Below are 15,725 nucleotides of genomic sequence, written 5' to 3' on the forward strand. Positions count from 1 at the left end.
TAATCCTGAATACTCATTGGAAAGACTGATCCCGAAGCTCTAATACTTTGGCCACCTGCTGAGAAGAGCCGACTCATTGGAAAAGACCCTGATGCTGGAAAGATTGCAGGCAGAAGGGGATGACAGAGGATGAGATGGTTGGATGGCATCACCAACTCAATGGACATGAGTTTGAGCAAACTCCTTAAGATGGTGACCCACAGGGAAGCCAGGCGTGCTGCAGGCCATGGGGTCGCAAAGAGTTAAACATGACTGAGAGACTAAACAAAATCTTTGAGAACTGATTCATTAAACAAAATACCAAAGTTGGTAAAGTTCATTTTACCTCATTCTTTGTTACCTAAGCGGAAAAAATGGAGGCAGGGAGGGAAATACAATCACTGTAATAGACTCCTAAACCATTGTAATGTGTCTGAAACTATTACTAATGAGTCTAAACTACTACTACTATTGCAGTAAAATACGTGTGACGATATGCTCCAAAAGGAAATTATCTAGTAACGTAAGATAACAGAAAATACGTAAGAATAACCACCTAGTCCCCAGATGACAATAAATTACATTTGAGTTCTCACAGGTTTGGGACACTGTTTTTTGTCAAGAAATGGATGCTGTTCATAACTATAAGGACCTCAATAAAACTGGCCATGGTTACATACGATATTAGGTTACTAAGTCCGGCAAAAACTACATTTTAGGAACAATCACATTTCCAAAAATTAAAGAAATGAGCAATCATGTCGTCACAGCCTCATCCAAAATATTTACATAAAACCTTTGTGAAATAAACTCTAGAACTAAAGGCCTCCAGCCTGGATTCACCCCGCTTGTGATAACACTCCAAACTGACAATCTAGAAGTAAAATACAGGGACACTTTACTACCCTGAAAATCAGGCCGCATTCCCGCTAGGCCGGGCGGACGTTTTCGGCAGCATCACCTCGCGGCGGCCGGGGCGCGCTCTCTCCCAGGCGCACTCCCGGCCGCAGCGCTCTCGAGACACTGTTGCGCCGCCGTTGCGCCTGTCGACGTCACCTGCTTCCCCAAGGATACAACAGAATGACCCTCGGTGAAAAAATCCACCCACTCTACTCCCTGAGGCGGTGGCCAATAAGACACTACTCCTTTCCTCCAGGCTTTCAAAAATTAAACCTAACCGCAGTCGCCCCACGAGTCTTTACCCACCACCCAAGTAGGAAAACCGTACCACCTTAGCCCAAGGATGCACAAAGAGGCGGTGCCAAGCTAAACCCCATTCTCGCGAAATATAAAGACAATTCTCGCGATGTCTCCTCGCCTGTCTTTTTCTAGCCTCTCTCCCTCAAGCTAGCGCGTTACCTCAAAACATCGCGAGATTTTCTTCTCTCAGTCTCCGCCCCTTTACGGCACGATGGTCGCACAAGAATGCGATACAGGCTTGACGGCCGCCATTTTCTTTCTTTCTTAGCAGTTGGCTGAGAGGTCACTGGGAAGAATCGGTAGCGGCCACTGTAGTGTAGGCATGGCAGACTATTCAACAGTGCCTCCACCCTCCTCTGGCTCAGCCGGTGGCGGAGGCGGCGGCGGTGGTGGTGGAGGAGTTAACGATGCTTTCAAAGATGCACTGCAGAGAGCCCGGCAGGTAAGTCAGGACCGCGCGGCGGGATCCCGACAGCTCACGGTAATTGGCCGCTGGCTGAGTAGGCCGCTACTTCTCGCGCGTTAGGAAGAGGAAAGAAGTGCCCTTCCGGCCTCTGAAATGTGAGAAGACTCACGTTTCTCCACGTTGGTAATACTGATTAGAAGCTGGAATTCGGGTTTTGTGTTCTTAGTGTGTGAGCCACTTTGAACCCCAACGCATGCTCTGCGAAGATGGCTTTAGGTTATTTTCCAGCTTTTGCGGTACTCGCGCTTTTTTCTCTAAGGAGTTAGCATTTCCTTTTCTTCTGAGTGAACATCCACCTCCATGGGATAAAGCGCGCGTAGTTTTACACAATAGCATGGAAGCTTCTAGTAATGAGTTTGGGAAAGGACTAGGGTCCGTCTGTAGGAGCCATAGTAAGGGATGGGACCTGTCATTAAAGCAGTCTTTAGAGCTTCCAGCCCATTCGAACTCTCCCGCAGTTAATCTTTCGGTATCATTCACTTTCACACATTCAAGGAAGAGAATTACGGTAGCACTAGTATCCCGGGCTGGAATCCCTCCTCAGGGCGGGATTTACGCGTGTTCTATGGCTCCTTCCCTCTTCTCAAAATGGCTTCAGGTCCTCATACCCGAAGTTTCAATTTGAATCTGCCTCTCAGTTCAGAGTCGTAAACTGACCAGGACTCTTTGTATTACGTAGGTGCGTACATTTGCCCTGAAGGCACTTTCCTAAACGGGAGCTGTTAAAAAAAAGAAGTACCGTTGTACTCTAGGATTTAATTTGAACTTTACCTTCATGTAGTTTTCATGTAATTTTCAAATGTATGATGTCGGTATGAACTTGTGTCTAAAGCAAAAGTAAGAATTTTTGTGACACGATGCGTATTAGATGCTAGACATTTTTGGAATACAGTGTTAAGCTAATGGTAATCAGAAATCAATTTTGTGGTATGTTTTGATAACATTAGGAGTTCAGTTCGTTAACTTACTTTTTTTAACCCCTAGTTAGATTAAAGGATCATTTGACTCAAAATACATAAAATCTGCAGTGATGTAGCATATCGCTCATATTTTTATTATGTGAACACATTATAAATAAAAATGTACCTGTACTTGTTTATAATCAGAAATTTTCCAAGTAGTCAGCAGGGGGGTACCATTAACACTAATTATTCGATTTGTTTACCTAATTTTTATTTACTATTTCTGAACGTGTTTGAAATAGTGACTGAGACGTTAACATAATCACAGCAACCCTGTTAGAGGGGTTTTTAGAGAAGACTCAACCAGAATTAATTTATTCAAGCAGCGCATTGAATCAATTTGTTCCGTACACTATACTTCCATACTGGAGACTTTTTTAAATGTGTTAATTGGATTTTTTTGCTTTCTAGGAAGCCATGATATAGTCAAGGAACCAAATGCAAAAGAGTAGTAGTATCTGATTAATGCTTTCCAAGCGTAGACAAGATTTAGGCACTGTTAATTCGTCCATTTGTTCTGTAAACATTTATAGAGTTCTGCTGTGAATCAGGTACTGTACACATCACAAGGGAGTGGGGTGCCCTACGGCCAAAGGACTGATATTTTAAGCAAGGCATTAAAGAATGAGAGTTTGACCAGTGGATAAAGAAGCAGCATGCACTAAGGTATGGGGGTTTGGGGGAAGGTGAGAACCTGAGAGTGAAGTCTTTGGAGGATAGGGTTGGGTGGGGAAGGAGAGTGGAAAATGAGGTAAGGAAAAGTGCAGATGGATATAGCTTCTGAAGACAATCTTCTTACCAAGTTAGAATGCTTTTTTAATATAGAAATTATCCTCAAACTGTGGATTTCTTGTCCTGCAGTAGAGTTTACAAGTGTCTTTGCTGTGATTTGATTATTTCTTCAGAATTGATCTTAAGTCTGATATTCTCAAGTTTAGCATTTGAGTTTAATTGCCCCTTCTCATTGTGTCTGAGAATGCTTCCATATATATATTGGTTGTAGCTGCTTGTCTGATTACTCAGGTGGAGTATAGGGAAAGGTGTTTGGGCTGAAGGAACAAGTTAGGTTAATATTTGAACTCCTTTTTTCCTTATTTGTATTAAATGGATTCTGAATTGTATTTCCAAAATCTCCATCTAACCTTAAGTTTCTTTTCTTTGTCCAGAGTATTATGCTATGTTCTTTGGAAGGAAGAGGTATAAGAACAGCTTATTGCCTTCAAAGAGCTACATACTGGTGGGAAATCTATTGGCATTTCAGCTGAACAGTTCTTTGTTATGCAGGAAAGCAGAACAAATGATTAGGGTCCCTGGACCCTATCTAGTTAAAGCTGGTAGCCTTCACTCCAGCTGATTGTTGCCATCTGGCAGTGGAGCCCAGTCTTTTTTCCAGAGAATTCTAATAACTTTCTTTTAAATGTGAAGTTTTCAGATTTTATAATACTCTGTGAGCTAAATCTAACACAAGGGCACCAAATTGCTTCTCTAGGGTTTCCAACGGTATAGTTTAGAAATTATATTTGGCTATTTCAAGTTTATCTGTAGAGGGTGATGTTGAAATTCTTTGACTAGATATTTAGTGATCACACTGATAATAAGTTCTGTCCCTGAAACATTAGAAAGTTAATATATATCTACTTTTTTCCCCTTTAAGTTACATGAAGATAGATGTAAATCTGAGACTGAGTAGTAGATTGCAGGTTAAGCAAGATTATCAACCCTCATCACTTGCCCTCTAAACAACTATTAAATTAGTTGTTAGGTACTCAATTCTTTAAACCTCTTCCTTGATAATTGTGAAAGTAATTCAGACTACTATATTTGAATAAAAAGAAAAATTTATAAAATAGAACTCTTGACTTTTTACTTGCCATTGTTCTCTTCAGTGAAAACTAGCATTTGAGAGTTTTGTTTTGGGGGCTTTTTTTAGTAACATGTTTTGAGATAGGATAGTAAAACTTGATTATAATAATGAAGACTTAGGACTATAGAGAGGGGACAATATTAATGAAATGGTGGCCTGGTAATATTTCTAGCCTCTTCACATTTCTGGTACATGGAAACAATCCATTAGGACCTTTCCCATAGTAGGTACTCAATATTTGTTAAATTGAATCAACATATCTTTAATGAATTAGTGATGAAATTTTGTTTTGAAAATAATTGCATTCTTTCAAAATGTATGTCCTTGACCAGTACAAATAAAAAGCTGTTAAAATTTTTGACCCAAACGTTTGAAGTCTTGTGAACTTTGTATTATTGTTGAATTCTAGTGTGCTGACTTGTTCATAGTAACTGGCAATTTATATGCTACATATTAGGGCTCTGTGCTAAGCATATGTGTATTAACTCATTTAATTCCTACAATTATCCTACAAGGTAAGTGGAGAAACTATTTATCTCTTTTGTACACAGAAGATGAATGAGGCACAAAATGCTTAAGGAAATTTGGCAAGGACACAAAGCAGTAAAACCAGAATTACCACTGACCCCAAATCACGGTTGGACCCCAAAGCCTAAGGAAGTATGTAGACTGAAACTTAGGAGATAGTCATTTTGGGCATTTAGGTAATTACTTCTAAAAGTCAGCCTTTTGTGTGTTGTTGTTTGTGGTTTTATTGTTTTAATCTTGAAAATCAGGTGGTATGACTGAATCTCTTAAATTTTCTTTCAACTCCAAAATTCTTGGATTCTAGGAATAATCAATGAAGAAAGGTGGAAAATGCTAAAACAATGAAAATACAAAAATTATTTACCCTTTTGAGAAGTAAGGAGAGTCCAAATAGAACACTCGTATTTTTATTGTAAATTAAAATCAAAGAAGTTGTCTATACTTAGTTCTGCTGGTCTCATAAGAATTTTGTATAGCTAGAGGTTGAAGTTTAAGGATTACTGTTTCTCTTAAATTAATCCTGTGAAGTAACCTAGCAAATGTATGTTTAACTGATCGAATAGTAAGTGGTATTTTTACTAAAAGCTCATCACTGACATTTTGAGTGAAGGGGGCTTCCCAGGTGGCACTAGTGGTAAAGAACCTGCCTGCCAATGCAGGCGATGTGTGTTTGATCCCTGGGTCGGGAAGATCCCCTGGAGAAAGAAATGGCAACCCACTTCAGTATTCTTGCCTGGGAAATCTAATGGACAGGGGAGCCTGGTGGGCTACAGTCCATGGGGTTGCAAAGAGTTGAACAGGATCAAAGCCACTTCACACAAAAAATGTTTTTGTGTTGGTTTGGAATTTTTGAGATGGTGTTAACTGGTTCTTCTGAGTGAACTTAATGATCAGTTTTCATTTGAATGTTTTTAGAACTATTCAATAAATAGGAAGGTATCCAATTAAGTATCCTTTTTCTATGCAGAAGTTCCTTGGAGTTCAAGGAGTGCTGCTTTGCAAACTCAGAGTATTTATAAAAGCTAATTGCAGAAGGTATTGCCAGCCTAAACTGTTTCCTTCATTTGTATTGTTGTTTCTCAGACCTGGAATACTTCCCTTATAAATCAGTGCCCAGCAGCTAAGTTCCTTTGCAACAATTCTGATGCTCCTTGCTTTAAAACTGAAGTGGAAAAGCAATTTTCAGGTGTGATGAGGAAATTTTTCAAAAAAAAAAATAATAATATTAATTAGATCAAATATACAAATAAGCTTTTGAGAAAGTGAAAGATGATTAAGGTAGGTTAGAGTGACCAAAGCTATAGCATCAAGAAATATCTCTTTATCAAGCATTTTTATATTTAATCCTAATATGCTTTGTAGTGGGTGTTTGCATTTACAGGTGAGAAAAAGGGAAATCTGGGAACCCTAAGAAATATATTTGGTATATGGGATCAGGACTTAGGTGATACATTTTGAATTCTGCTTGTTAAATACACTTATCCTTCACAGTTTTCTAATTATAGTGAAGCTTGAGGCACTTGGTTTAGTTCCACATCAAGATCTCTCTTTGGAAGAATTCCAGTCATCAAAATTTTCACATTCTCTTTAACTTTTATCATGGAAAATTTCAAACATAACTTAAGATTCAAAGAATAGCATCAGTGCATCACCCATCTTTGGTGACTACCCCTTCAGTAATTTAAGTGGAACTCTGTAGAAATTGGAACTTCACCATTGACTTACTATGCCTCTTGAGATGTTTTTCAGTTGTAAAGTAATTATCTCATAAGCACTCTATCTCATAGAATTGTTGTGATTCAGTGACAAAATGAGTATAAAACATTTATTACAGTGTAGAGTTTGGTCTGTTGGCACTCAGCAATTTTACTTCCATTTCCTTTTTCACAGAAAAATGCCATAAATATCCCCTGGTTTTGCCTCAATTGTGACGCTGGTACTTAAATGACGTTTGCCCCAGGACATGGTTCTATAATAGACTTAGATGTACAACTTCCCAGGTTTCCCCCACACCTCCACATTTCCTTAGGAAAAGATTGTCCAGAAGAAGTATTATGCAAGTTACATATTTTAACTCTACATACCTAAGATATTGCCGTTTTAATGTATTCAGTATAAAAATTGGGGGGATGCATTATATTCTTTTTATTTGTTCCACAGTTTCACTACTTAGTGTGTCTTTTACAGTTGAAGTACATCTCAGTTTGGACTAGACATATCAAGTACTCACTGACCAGATGTGACTAGCGTTTTACACCTTGTTAGGCAGCATAGATAGCCTTAGCATCTCATAAGCTGTTCACAGCTGTTCTCTCTGTGCCAACACATGGTCATGGAGAAGATACAATTAGGAGTCAGACTTTCCTTAAAGTTCTTTAGTCAGTCTTCTAAAGATTTCTAATTGATTACTTTTGTTTTTATAGAGATATATGAGAAACTTTCAGATGATGATTATTTAACTTTCTGAAGTTATTAATGATAGTAATAAATTGAATTAATTTGTCTATCAAGTTAAATTTCCTACGTGATGGATATTTAGCATATGTGAGGAAATTTAGTAATGAATAGTTAAAGCTATGATGCTATCCTCGATGATGATGTGTTTTTGTTTTTTAAGATTGCAGCAAAAATTGGAGGTGATGCTGGTACGTCACTGAATTCAAATGACTATGGTTATGGGGGACAAAAAAGACCTTTGGAAGATGGAGGTAAGTTATAGCCATAAATATTTTAAATTGTTTTACAGAGTCTAGTTGAAGTGATTTTCATTGTTTTTCAAGTGTTCTTTTTTTGAAACATTGCTTTTATTATAAGGTTCCTAAAATTATAAGGGTTATATTGGCCTCAGAAGGAGAGGGGGTAAAAAGAGACCTAAACAAGGTAGGTAAAATTTGAGTTAACCAGCCAGTTTTGTCTTAGTAGAAGACATCATTTTTCCTTTTTTAGGATTGTGCCAGATTGATAGTTTGCACAGACAACTTGTTAATATACTGAAGTAAAAGTCTAGGAAACATTTCACTGGTTTTTCTCATCATACATGAATTAATCTGAGATGCTATATTCTCATTACTTTGTTATTTTAGATTTCACTTTAAAGGTTGAAGTTGCTATATAGATTGCTACTTTCGTGTGTTGCAGGTTATACCATTGTTACCTTTTTGTTTGCTTTAGTACCTTGTTTTGTGTTTCAGGTTTAACTCAAAATGTGGCTTAAAACAGTAGATATACAGTGCTTTGTATTTTTTAAAAAAACATAATTGTTGAAGCTTCTGAACTTAGAAGTCTGCACGTATTTTTTATTTTAGATTTGATGTATGAATTTTGATACATTTTCTTTTTGCCCTTTTATTCTTTTTTAAAGGAGGATTCTGAATGAGCTTATAGAATGTATTTGTAGCTTTTGATCAGGAGTACTTGGTTTCCTTTTATTTAAGTGTCTTTCACATTTATAGTGAGGTTTTAATATACAAAAAAAAAATGAGCTAATGATGCTTCAGATGTTGTATGTAATGTATTCTTTTTATTTTATGTGTAGATGGCTCTTGGACAAGTCCGAGCAGTACAACACACTGGGAGGGAATGCCCTCTCCTTTTAAAGGCAGGAATTTTTATTTATTACCTGTGTTCAGTATGTAAACGTGAAATAAACCAGTGGATTCTTAAATGGACACAAATATTTCTTGGATTATGTGTCTGAATTTTTGCTGCACAACATTCTGATGTTTAATCATTTAAGTTTGAAGGGGGGAGGAGAATGTAGTACTTTGAGCTGTAGGTTGCCTATTCTAAGGAATGCATTGTATTCATGTGTGTAAAGGATGTAGATAAAGATGAAGTCATGTAGTTGTTGAGTTTCTGCTGAAGTTTATGCTGTTTTATGCTGTGAAATGTTTGGTTAGGAATAGTAGAACAGTTTAGTTTGAGATTGCCTTGTAATGTGATTTTTTTTTTTTTTTTTTTTTACTTATTTTGCATAGCTTTGTGTTCATTGTCAGGTACACTCAGCTTTTGATATGTCAAAATTTCACATTTTGATAGGTTCTTTTCCTTCCAATCTTCAGTTCCTACAGTGGGAAGCATCATTAGACTTTAGCATGTGATGTTTTGCTAACTAATGGACTAAATACTTTCTTGTATCATTCTAAAGTGATTGACATACGTTAAGGTCAGTGATTTGATTCAGTAAAAAGAATTTTCTTTTAATGTCTGTGCATCTTTTAAACATGAAGAGCATGAAAGAAGTGTAGTTTTCTTTGTTTCGATTCCTAAGTGTTTGGGCTGAGTTTTGGTGGTTTTGGTTGAAATGATAAACCATACCCTCAGCTATTTCAATAAATGTTTATATTGGTGTTCTTGATTGGGTATGGGGGAGCTGAGTCTTATATTATATTATTGGCAAAAAATTAAAAGACTCTTTAATTTTGCAGATCAGCCAGATGCTAAGAAAGTTGCTCCTCAAAATGACTGTAAGTATTTATTTTAAATTTGGTTAAAAACTAGATTTTAATAACAGGATTTTGTTCCTATGTTTTGTGGTATCTTTGAAGTTATTTGAAGGCCATAAATTTTCTTTTTGAATGAATTTATTTGTAAAAATATACCTTCTATCTTTATAATATTCCAGTTCTGTTATGGCAGTGTGTATATTATAAGATTTGGTTGCTAAATCATTTTATGTATTCAATTTGTTTTATAACTCCCACTTTTTAATTGATGGATAGTTGTTATATTTTCCATTATGGTCTATCATTGGATATTGAATATAGTTCCCTGTACTGTGCAGTAAGAACATGTTGCTTATCCATATATATGTATAGTTTGTATCTGCTAACCTCAACCTCTCACTCCATCCCTCCACCAACAGCCCCCCCTCGACCAATCACAAGTCTGTTCTCTGCCCATGAGTCTATTTCTATTTCTTGGATAGATTCATTTGTGTCATATTTTAGATTGCACATATAAGTGATATCATGTGGTATTTGTCTTTCTCTTTCTGACTTCACTTAGTATGGTAATATTTAGTTGCATCCATGTTCCTGTGAAGGGCAATATTTCATTCTTTTTTATGGCTAATAGTATTTTACTCTGTATATATACCATATCTCTCTTTATCCATTCTTCTGTCAACAGACGTTTAGATTATTTCCATGTCTTGGCTATTGTGAATTGTGCTGCTGTGAACATAAGTGTTACAGTTCCATTTCTTAATTGTTGCTTAACAACACTTGAAAAAGGACATTTTTTAATGCTATTGCTAATAATGTCTGCCCTTTCGCTGAGTTTCTTGCCAAGTCTGTTGATTTAAGTATTCTGCATAAAATTTTATTCTTTTCAAGATGTTGTCTTATATCAGGGGAAAATTGTAGAATTGCTTTAAATGATTATATTGTTAAACATCTGTCAATTTAAATAAAATAATTTTTATTTCATTTAATTTTTTGGCAGCTTTTGGAACACAGTTACCACCGATGCATCAGCAGCAAAGGTATAGTAAAATAAAAGCTTTTCAAAGAGTATTTTGCAAGTTTTAGTTGAATTCAATGTGAAATATAACCAAGTTAGTATGTAGTGAATATACGTGTCTGTGTGTGTGTGAATCCTTTCCCTTGACTCAAATAGGTAATAGTGAATGATCAGTTTTCTTTTTGAGTGAAATACATTTATACTTTGGAAGGATGGGTGAAATTAGCCACCCCTTGGAAAAACTAAAGTGGATTAAAATAACTTAAAATGATACTTCTGAACTGCACCCCATCTGCTTTTTTAGCTACGTAGGCCTCATATTTTTACTTTTGAGTATTTTAAGTGTTTGCCTACAAGCTTAGTTTAAGCTTGTAGAAGCTGTTAGATTTCTATGTTTATTTTTATTTGTAAACAAATTACATTTCTTCGAAGAAAAATGTTAGTTTCTGTCATTTCTTAGCAGGTCTGTAATGACAGAAGAATACAAAGTTCCAGATGGAATGGTTGGATTTAGTAAGTAATCTAATTTTTTTTAAACTTTGAAAGACATAATCAAAATACGCTTTAAAACCTTTCAGCAAATAATTTTCTTTTTTCTTACTAGTAATTGGCAGAGGAGGTGAACAGATCTCACGCATACAACAGGAATCTGGATGTAAAATACAGATAGCTCCTGGTAATGTTATTCTCTTGCTGTAATTTTCAAAGTCACAAGAAAACTAGCACTTTTAAAGTTGTTAGTGAAAATGATGCTGTTACTCTTTTCTTGGCCTAAGATTTTTGTTTCTTTTTACTTGTAGACAGTGGTGGCCTTCCAGAAAGGTCTTGTATGTTAACTGGGACACCTGAGTCTGTCCAGTAAGTATGAAAATCATGTTCTAGTTCTTCCTTCCCTGCAATTGAACCAACTTTTCTTCTGCATTATTACTTTTCCCCTTTTCTAGAAAATTTCTAAAAGCACATAAACATGCTTTAAAAATCCCTGTATCTGAACATAAAACCATCTTTGAACCCCACATTTCTATTTTTCAGGTCTCTTTTACCAAAAAACGTAAAAGGTGGTTACTGCTTGAATCTTCAGACTTGATTTCTTTCCCTAAATTCCAGATGTATATATTCTGTTGCTTCCTCAGTATACTCTCCACTTGGATGTCTTTTAGACATCTCAAAGTTTACCTTGTTAAAAACAGAATCATTGTTTTTCCAGTCCATACGTTTTCTTTTACTTATCTCATTCATCTCATTTCATTGTGTGACAACTATTCTAATACTTTGATCTTTCTTTTATGACTCATTTATCCATAAGCAACTCTTGGTCATTTTACCTTTCATAATTTATTTAGAATTCAGTCTCTTCTTGCCACCTTCCGTGTCATCTTATTTCTGGCACCATTTGCCTGTGTTACTGCAAGGTGTTTCCGGTTTTTTTGTTTTGTTTTGTTTTTTTAGCTTTGTCCAATTATAGTACAGCCACACTGATCCTTTTAAAATGTGAGTCAATTCATATACTACTTTGTTCAAAACCCTCTAATGCTTTCCCATTTACAGTAGAAGTCAGTGTCTTTATTATGGCTCAGGTTCCCTGCCACCTTTCTCACTGCATATTTTGCCATTCTCCCAGCTCACTCTGTTCTAGTAGCCTCTTTTCTGTTTAGCCTCTTCTCTGTTTTTTCAGGACACCAAGAATGTTTCTCATTTGAATCCTTTAGTTCTTCTCCCTGGGATGTTTTTCCCCCAGATGGTTTCATAGTCACTCCTGTACTTCAGGGCTTGGCTTAAATGTCTCCTTATCAGTAAAGTTTTTGTTTATTTTTATTTATTTACTTTTTGATCACTACTATGCGGCTGCCCAGATCTTAGTTGCTTGACCAGAGATTGGACTCAAGCCCCACTGCAGTGGAAGTGCAGAGTCCTAGCTACTAGACTGCCAGGGAATTCCTCATTCATCTATTTTACATGAAATAGCATCCCTTCACACACACATACAATCTGTCCTCCTTATCTCGCTTTAATATTCTTTATCGCACTTAACAAATGAGTTATTTAACCTTCTGTTTTTACTTATTTAATAAAGTTAAGCCACATCAGCAAATACCTTGACTATTTATTTCAGTGCTGTAACCCCAACCTAGAATAGTACCTGGCATATATAGTTGACATATTTAAATTATTTGTTGAATGAACAAATAAATTTTAACGTAACCAAAGTAAAGTTTTAAAAATAAGTGCATCATTTAATTTTCAAATGAATGAGCTTTATTCTGAGATAACTTTAGAAGTAGGGTATTTCTTCTTGGAAGTTTCATACTGTTCTTAAAAATGTTGAAGATTATATACCTGGAAACTTTATTGCATTGTTTCAGTTTTTGATATTGATGATATTTCCTTTGAATTTTTAAAATTTACTTTTAGGCCACCTAAATCTGAATTGGGATGGATTATTTTGTATTGACTATGAATTTGTTAACAGATCAGCAAAACGGTTACTGGACCAGATTGTTGAAAAAGGAAGACCAGCCCCTGGCTTCCATCATGGTGATGGGCCAGGAAATGCAGTTCAAGAAATCATGATTCCAGCTAGCAAAGCAGGATTAGTTATTGGAAAGGGGGGAGAGACTATTAAACAACTTCAGGTATTACTTTGTAAAATGATTACTTTCTATTTTGAAGCCTGTTTCCTCCTTCTCCCCTTTTGTTAATCCATCTGATTTCTATGATTAACAGGAACGGGCTGGAGTTAAAATGGTTATGATCCAAGATGGACCTCAGAATACTGGTGCTGACAAACCTCTTAGGATTACAGGAGACCCATACAAAGTTCAAGTAAACTTAAGTTTATATTTTACAGAGGGGGGTTTGGGGTGGATGGCAGCAGGCAAAACATGCATGAATAATTACAATGTTTTGAGACACACTTCCTAAATTAGGTTATTTTTTTCCTACTTCAGCAAGCCAAGGAGATGGTGTTAGAGTTAATTCGTGATCAAGGTGGTTTCAGAGAAGTTCGAAATGAGTATGGGTCAAGAATAGGAGGAAATGAAGGAATAGATGTAAGTAAAAATACCAGTTCAGAAATGGTTGAATGCTAGTCCATAAAGAAAGTAGGATTTTTCCTGCTCTGTCTTCCATAGCCTTCTCTAACATTGTATTGTACCACCCCCCCCCCCAACTTTTCTACTTAGAATGCAGTGTATTTTGTATCTTTTTGACCTCTTCTATATAAACATAGTGCTTCTATGGTTTGAGGCAGATACATTTCTCAGGAAATGGCTTTCCTAATACTAGTTTTCTTTGCATAAGGTCCCCATTCCAAGATTTGCTGTTGGCATTGTAATAGGAAGAAATGGAGAGATGATTAAAAAAATACAAAATGATGCTGGTGTTCGAATTCAGTTTAAGCCAGGTGAGTACTTACGTTTAATTTTCTAAGCATTACTGGCAATTTCTTTTGACACTCATTAATTTAATGTTAAATTAATACAATTTGGTTTCATTGTTTTGAAGATGATGGAACAACACCTGATAGAATAGCACAAATAACAGGACCTCCAGACAGATGTCAACATGCTGCAGAAATTATTACAGACCTTCTTCGAAGTGTTCAGGTTTGATAGAATGTTAATATTTTCATTGTTTTCATTTAAAGAATATTTTCCTTCATTAAATGTGGAAGTCCCCCTCCATAGTTTTTAAATCAAAATCTGTTTGATGAAACTTTATTAATTGCTAGAAAGTTTAAATGGCTTTAAGGTACACATCTTGGAGCAGGAGGGCAGCCACATAAGTGCACTAGCTTATTCACCACAGTAAAAAAGAATAAAAGGTGGTGGTTGTTTGTTGATTTGGGGGTGGATGGCGTCTCCCAGTTTCTCTAAATTTCAGATTTAGGAAAGTGAAAGTTGAGAAAAATAGACATGCGATAATTTTATTGTGGAAAGAAGAGTGTCTGACTCTTCTGACTTTGTCTTTGCCCTCTTTAGGCTGGTAATCCTGGTGGACCTGGACCTGGTGGTCGAGGAAGAGGTAGAGGTCAAGGCAACTGGAACATGGGACCACCTGGTGGACTACAGGAATTTAATTTCATTGTCCCAACTGGGAAAACTGGATTAATAATAGGAAAAGGCAATGTATTTAAAACTATTAATGTGTGGTTAATAATTTAACACTTTATCTGATTTTCTGGATGCCAATTCTGTTACTGTTGTAGATGAATAGCAGTGATTTTTCTTTGGCTGTATTTTAGTAGGAAAGTGCTCTTAATGCTGATATGGCTGATATGTAACAGCTAAAGCTTAAATGAACGGCCTTATATGCACTTAAATCCAAAGTGGGATTTGAATCACATTGGTTTCTAGAGAAGAGGATCAGCAGTTTAATTATTAGTGTAAAAAACTTTTCTTCTCACCTGGAAAATGGTTTGAGTGTTTTTGTTTATTTTGCTGTTTCCTGACACATGTTTTTAAATTTTTGAATTTTTAAGTCATTGTGTTAGTTTCTCATTGCTTTATAAAAGCAATTTCTTTGAACCAAGTGTTGATGCTATAATTCATTTTAAGGTTGGGTACAGACATATTAAATTATGTCTTAAAACTTTAAAATGTATGATTATGATTGATTATATATTATGTAAATTAATTTAAAGTGTAGAATAAATGGAAACTCCTAATAGCATATTGGCAGATGGGATACTGTTCAAAACTTCCTTAATTGTAACCAGTTCCTTTTGAATAGCTCCACTTGTATCCTGTGAATCTTTAAAGAAATTACTGTGTTTTGATTTTAGGGGGTGAAACCATAAAAAGCATAAGCCAACAGTCTGGTGCAAGAATAGAACTTCAGAGAAATCCTCCACCTAATGCAGATCCTAATATGAAGTTATTTACAATTCGTGGCACTCCACAGCAAATAGACTATGCTCGGCAACTCATAGAAGAAAAGATTGGTGTGAGTATGCTTTAAACTTCCTGTTGTTAGCACAGGTTCTGTTAGTTAAATAAGACATTAATTCATATGTTTCTGTAAGAAAAATGATAATTTCTACTCTAAAATTATAGATCTGATCACATAATAGATACGTAACAATATAGAAAAATTCTTCAGCAGTAAAAAAAAATGTTATATAGTTACAGGTATTCAAAATCTTGTACTAGAGTGTGGGTAAATAAGACAAGATGACATTACTTGAGTTATAACATTAGGGTTAGTAGAGGGTTGTGAAAAATACTAAAAGGTATAGATAGTTAACCAGAAGTCACTATTTATT

At 35.9% G+C, this 15,725-nt stretch overlaps 1 protein-coding gene across 24 annotated transcripts in view; it reads left to right on the forward strand.

Annotated features, from left to right (window-relative positions):
• Positions 1–1,383: 1,383 nt before the first annotated feature.
• The window catches only part of FUBP1 (far upstream element binding protein 1), a 33,703-nt gene continuing 19,361 nt past the window's right edge, over positions 1,384–15,725 (forward strand). For 8 of the 24 annotated variants that reach the window (XR_006268125.1, XR_006268124.1, XR_006268123.1 and 5 more), the window contains exons 1-15: positions 1,402–1,621; positions 7,617–7,707; positions 8,535–8,597; positions 9,427–9,465; positions 10,445–10,484; positions 10,923–10,975; positions 11,067–11,138; positions 11,263–11,320; positions 12,933–13,095; positions 13,187–13,285; positions 13,411–13,512; positions 13,763–13,865; positions 13,967–14,067; positions 14,443–14,584; positions 15,246–15,406. Coding sequence is in view for 18 of the 24 variants with exons in the window: in XM_043460889.1 (XP_043316824.1) it covers positions 1,502–1,621; positions 7,617–7,707; positions 8,535–8,597; positions 9,427–9,465; positions 10,445–10,484; positions 10,923–10,975; positions 11,067–11,138; positions 11,263–11,320; positions 12,933–13,095; positions 13,187–13,285; positions 13,411–13,512; positions 13,763–13,865; positions 13,967–14,067; positions 14,443–14,584; positions 15,246–15,406 (1,407 nt within the window). In the remaining 6 variants the exon portion in view is untranslated. Of the gene's footprint in view, positions 1,622–7,616; positions 7,708–8,534; positions 8,598–9,426; positions 9,466–10,444; positions 10,485–10,922; positions 10,976–11,066; positions 11,139–11,262; positions 11,321–12,932; positions 13,096–13,186; positions 13,286–13,410; positions 13,513–13,762; positions 13,866–13,966; positions 14,068–14,442; positions 14,585–15,245; positions 15,407–15,725 lie in introns of all 24 variants that reach the window. The other 16 variants (XM_043460895.1, XM_043460898.1, XM_043460892.1 and 13 more) reach the window with 9 other exon arrangements.

This window comes from Cervus canadensis, chromosome 2 (genome assembly GCF_019320065.1).
Source record: "Cervus canadensis isolate Bull #8, Minnesota chromosome 2, ASM1932006v1, whole genome shotgun sequence".
NCBI classification, from domain to species: Eukaryota; Metazoa; Chordata; class Mammalia; order Artiodactyla; family Cervidae; genus Cervus; species Cervus canadensis.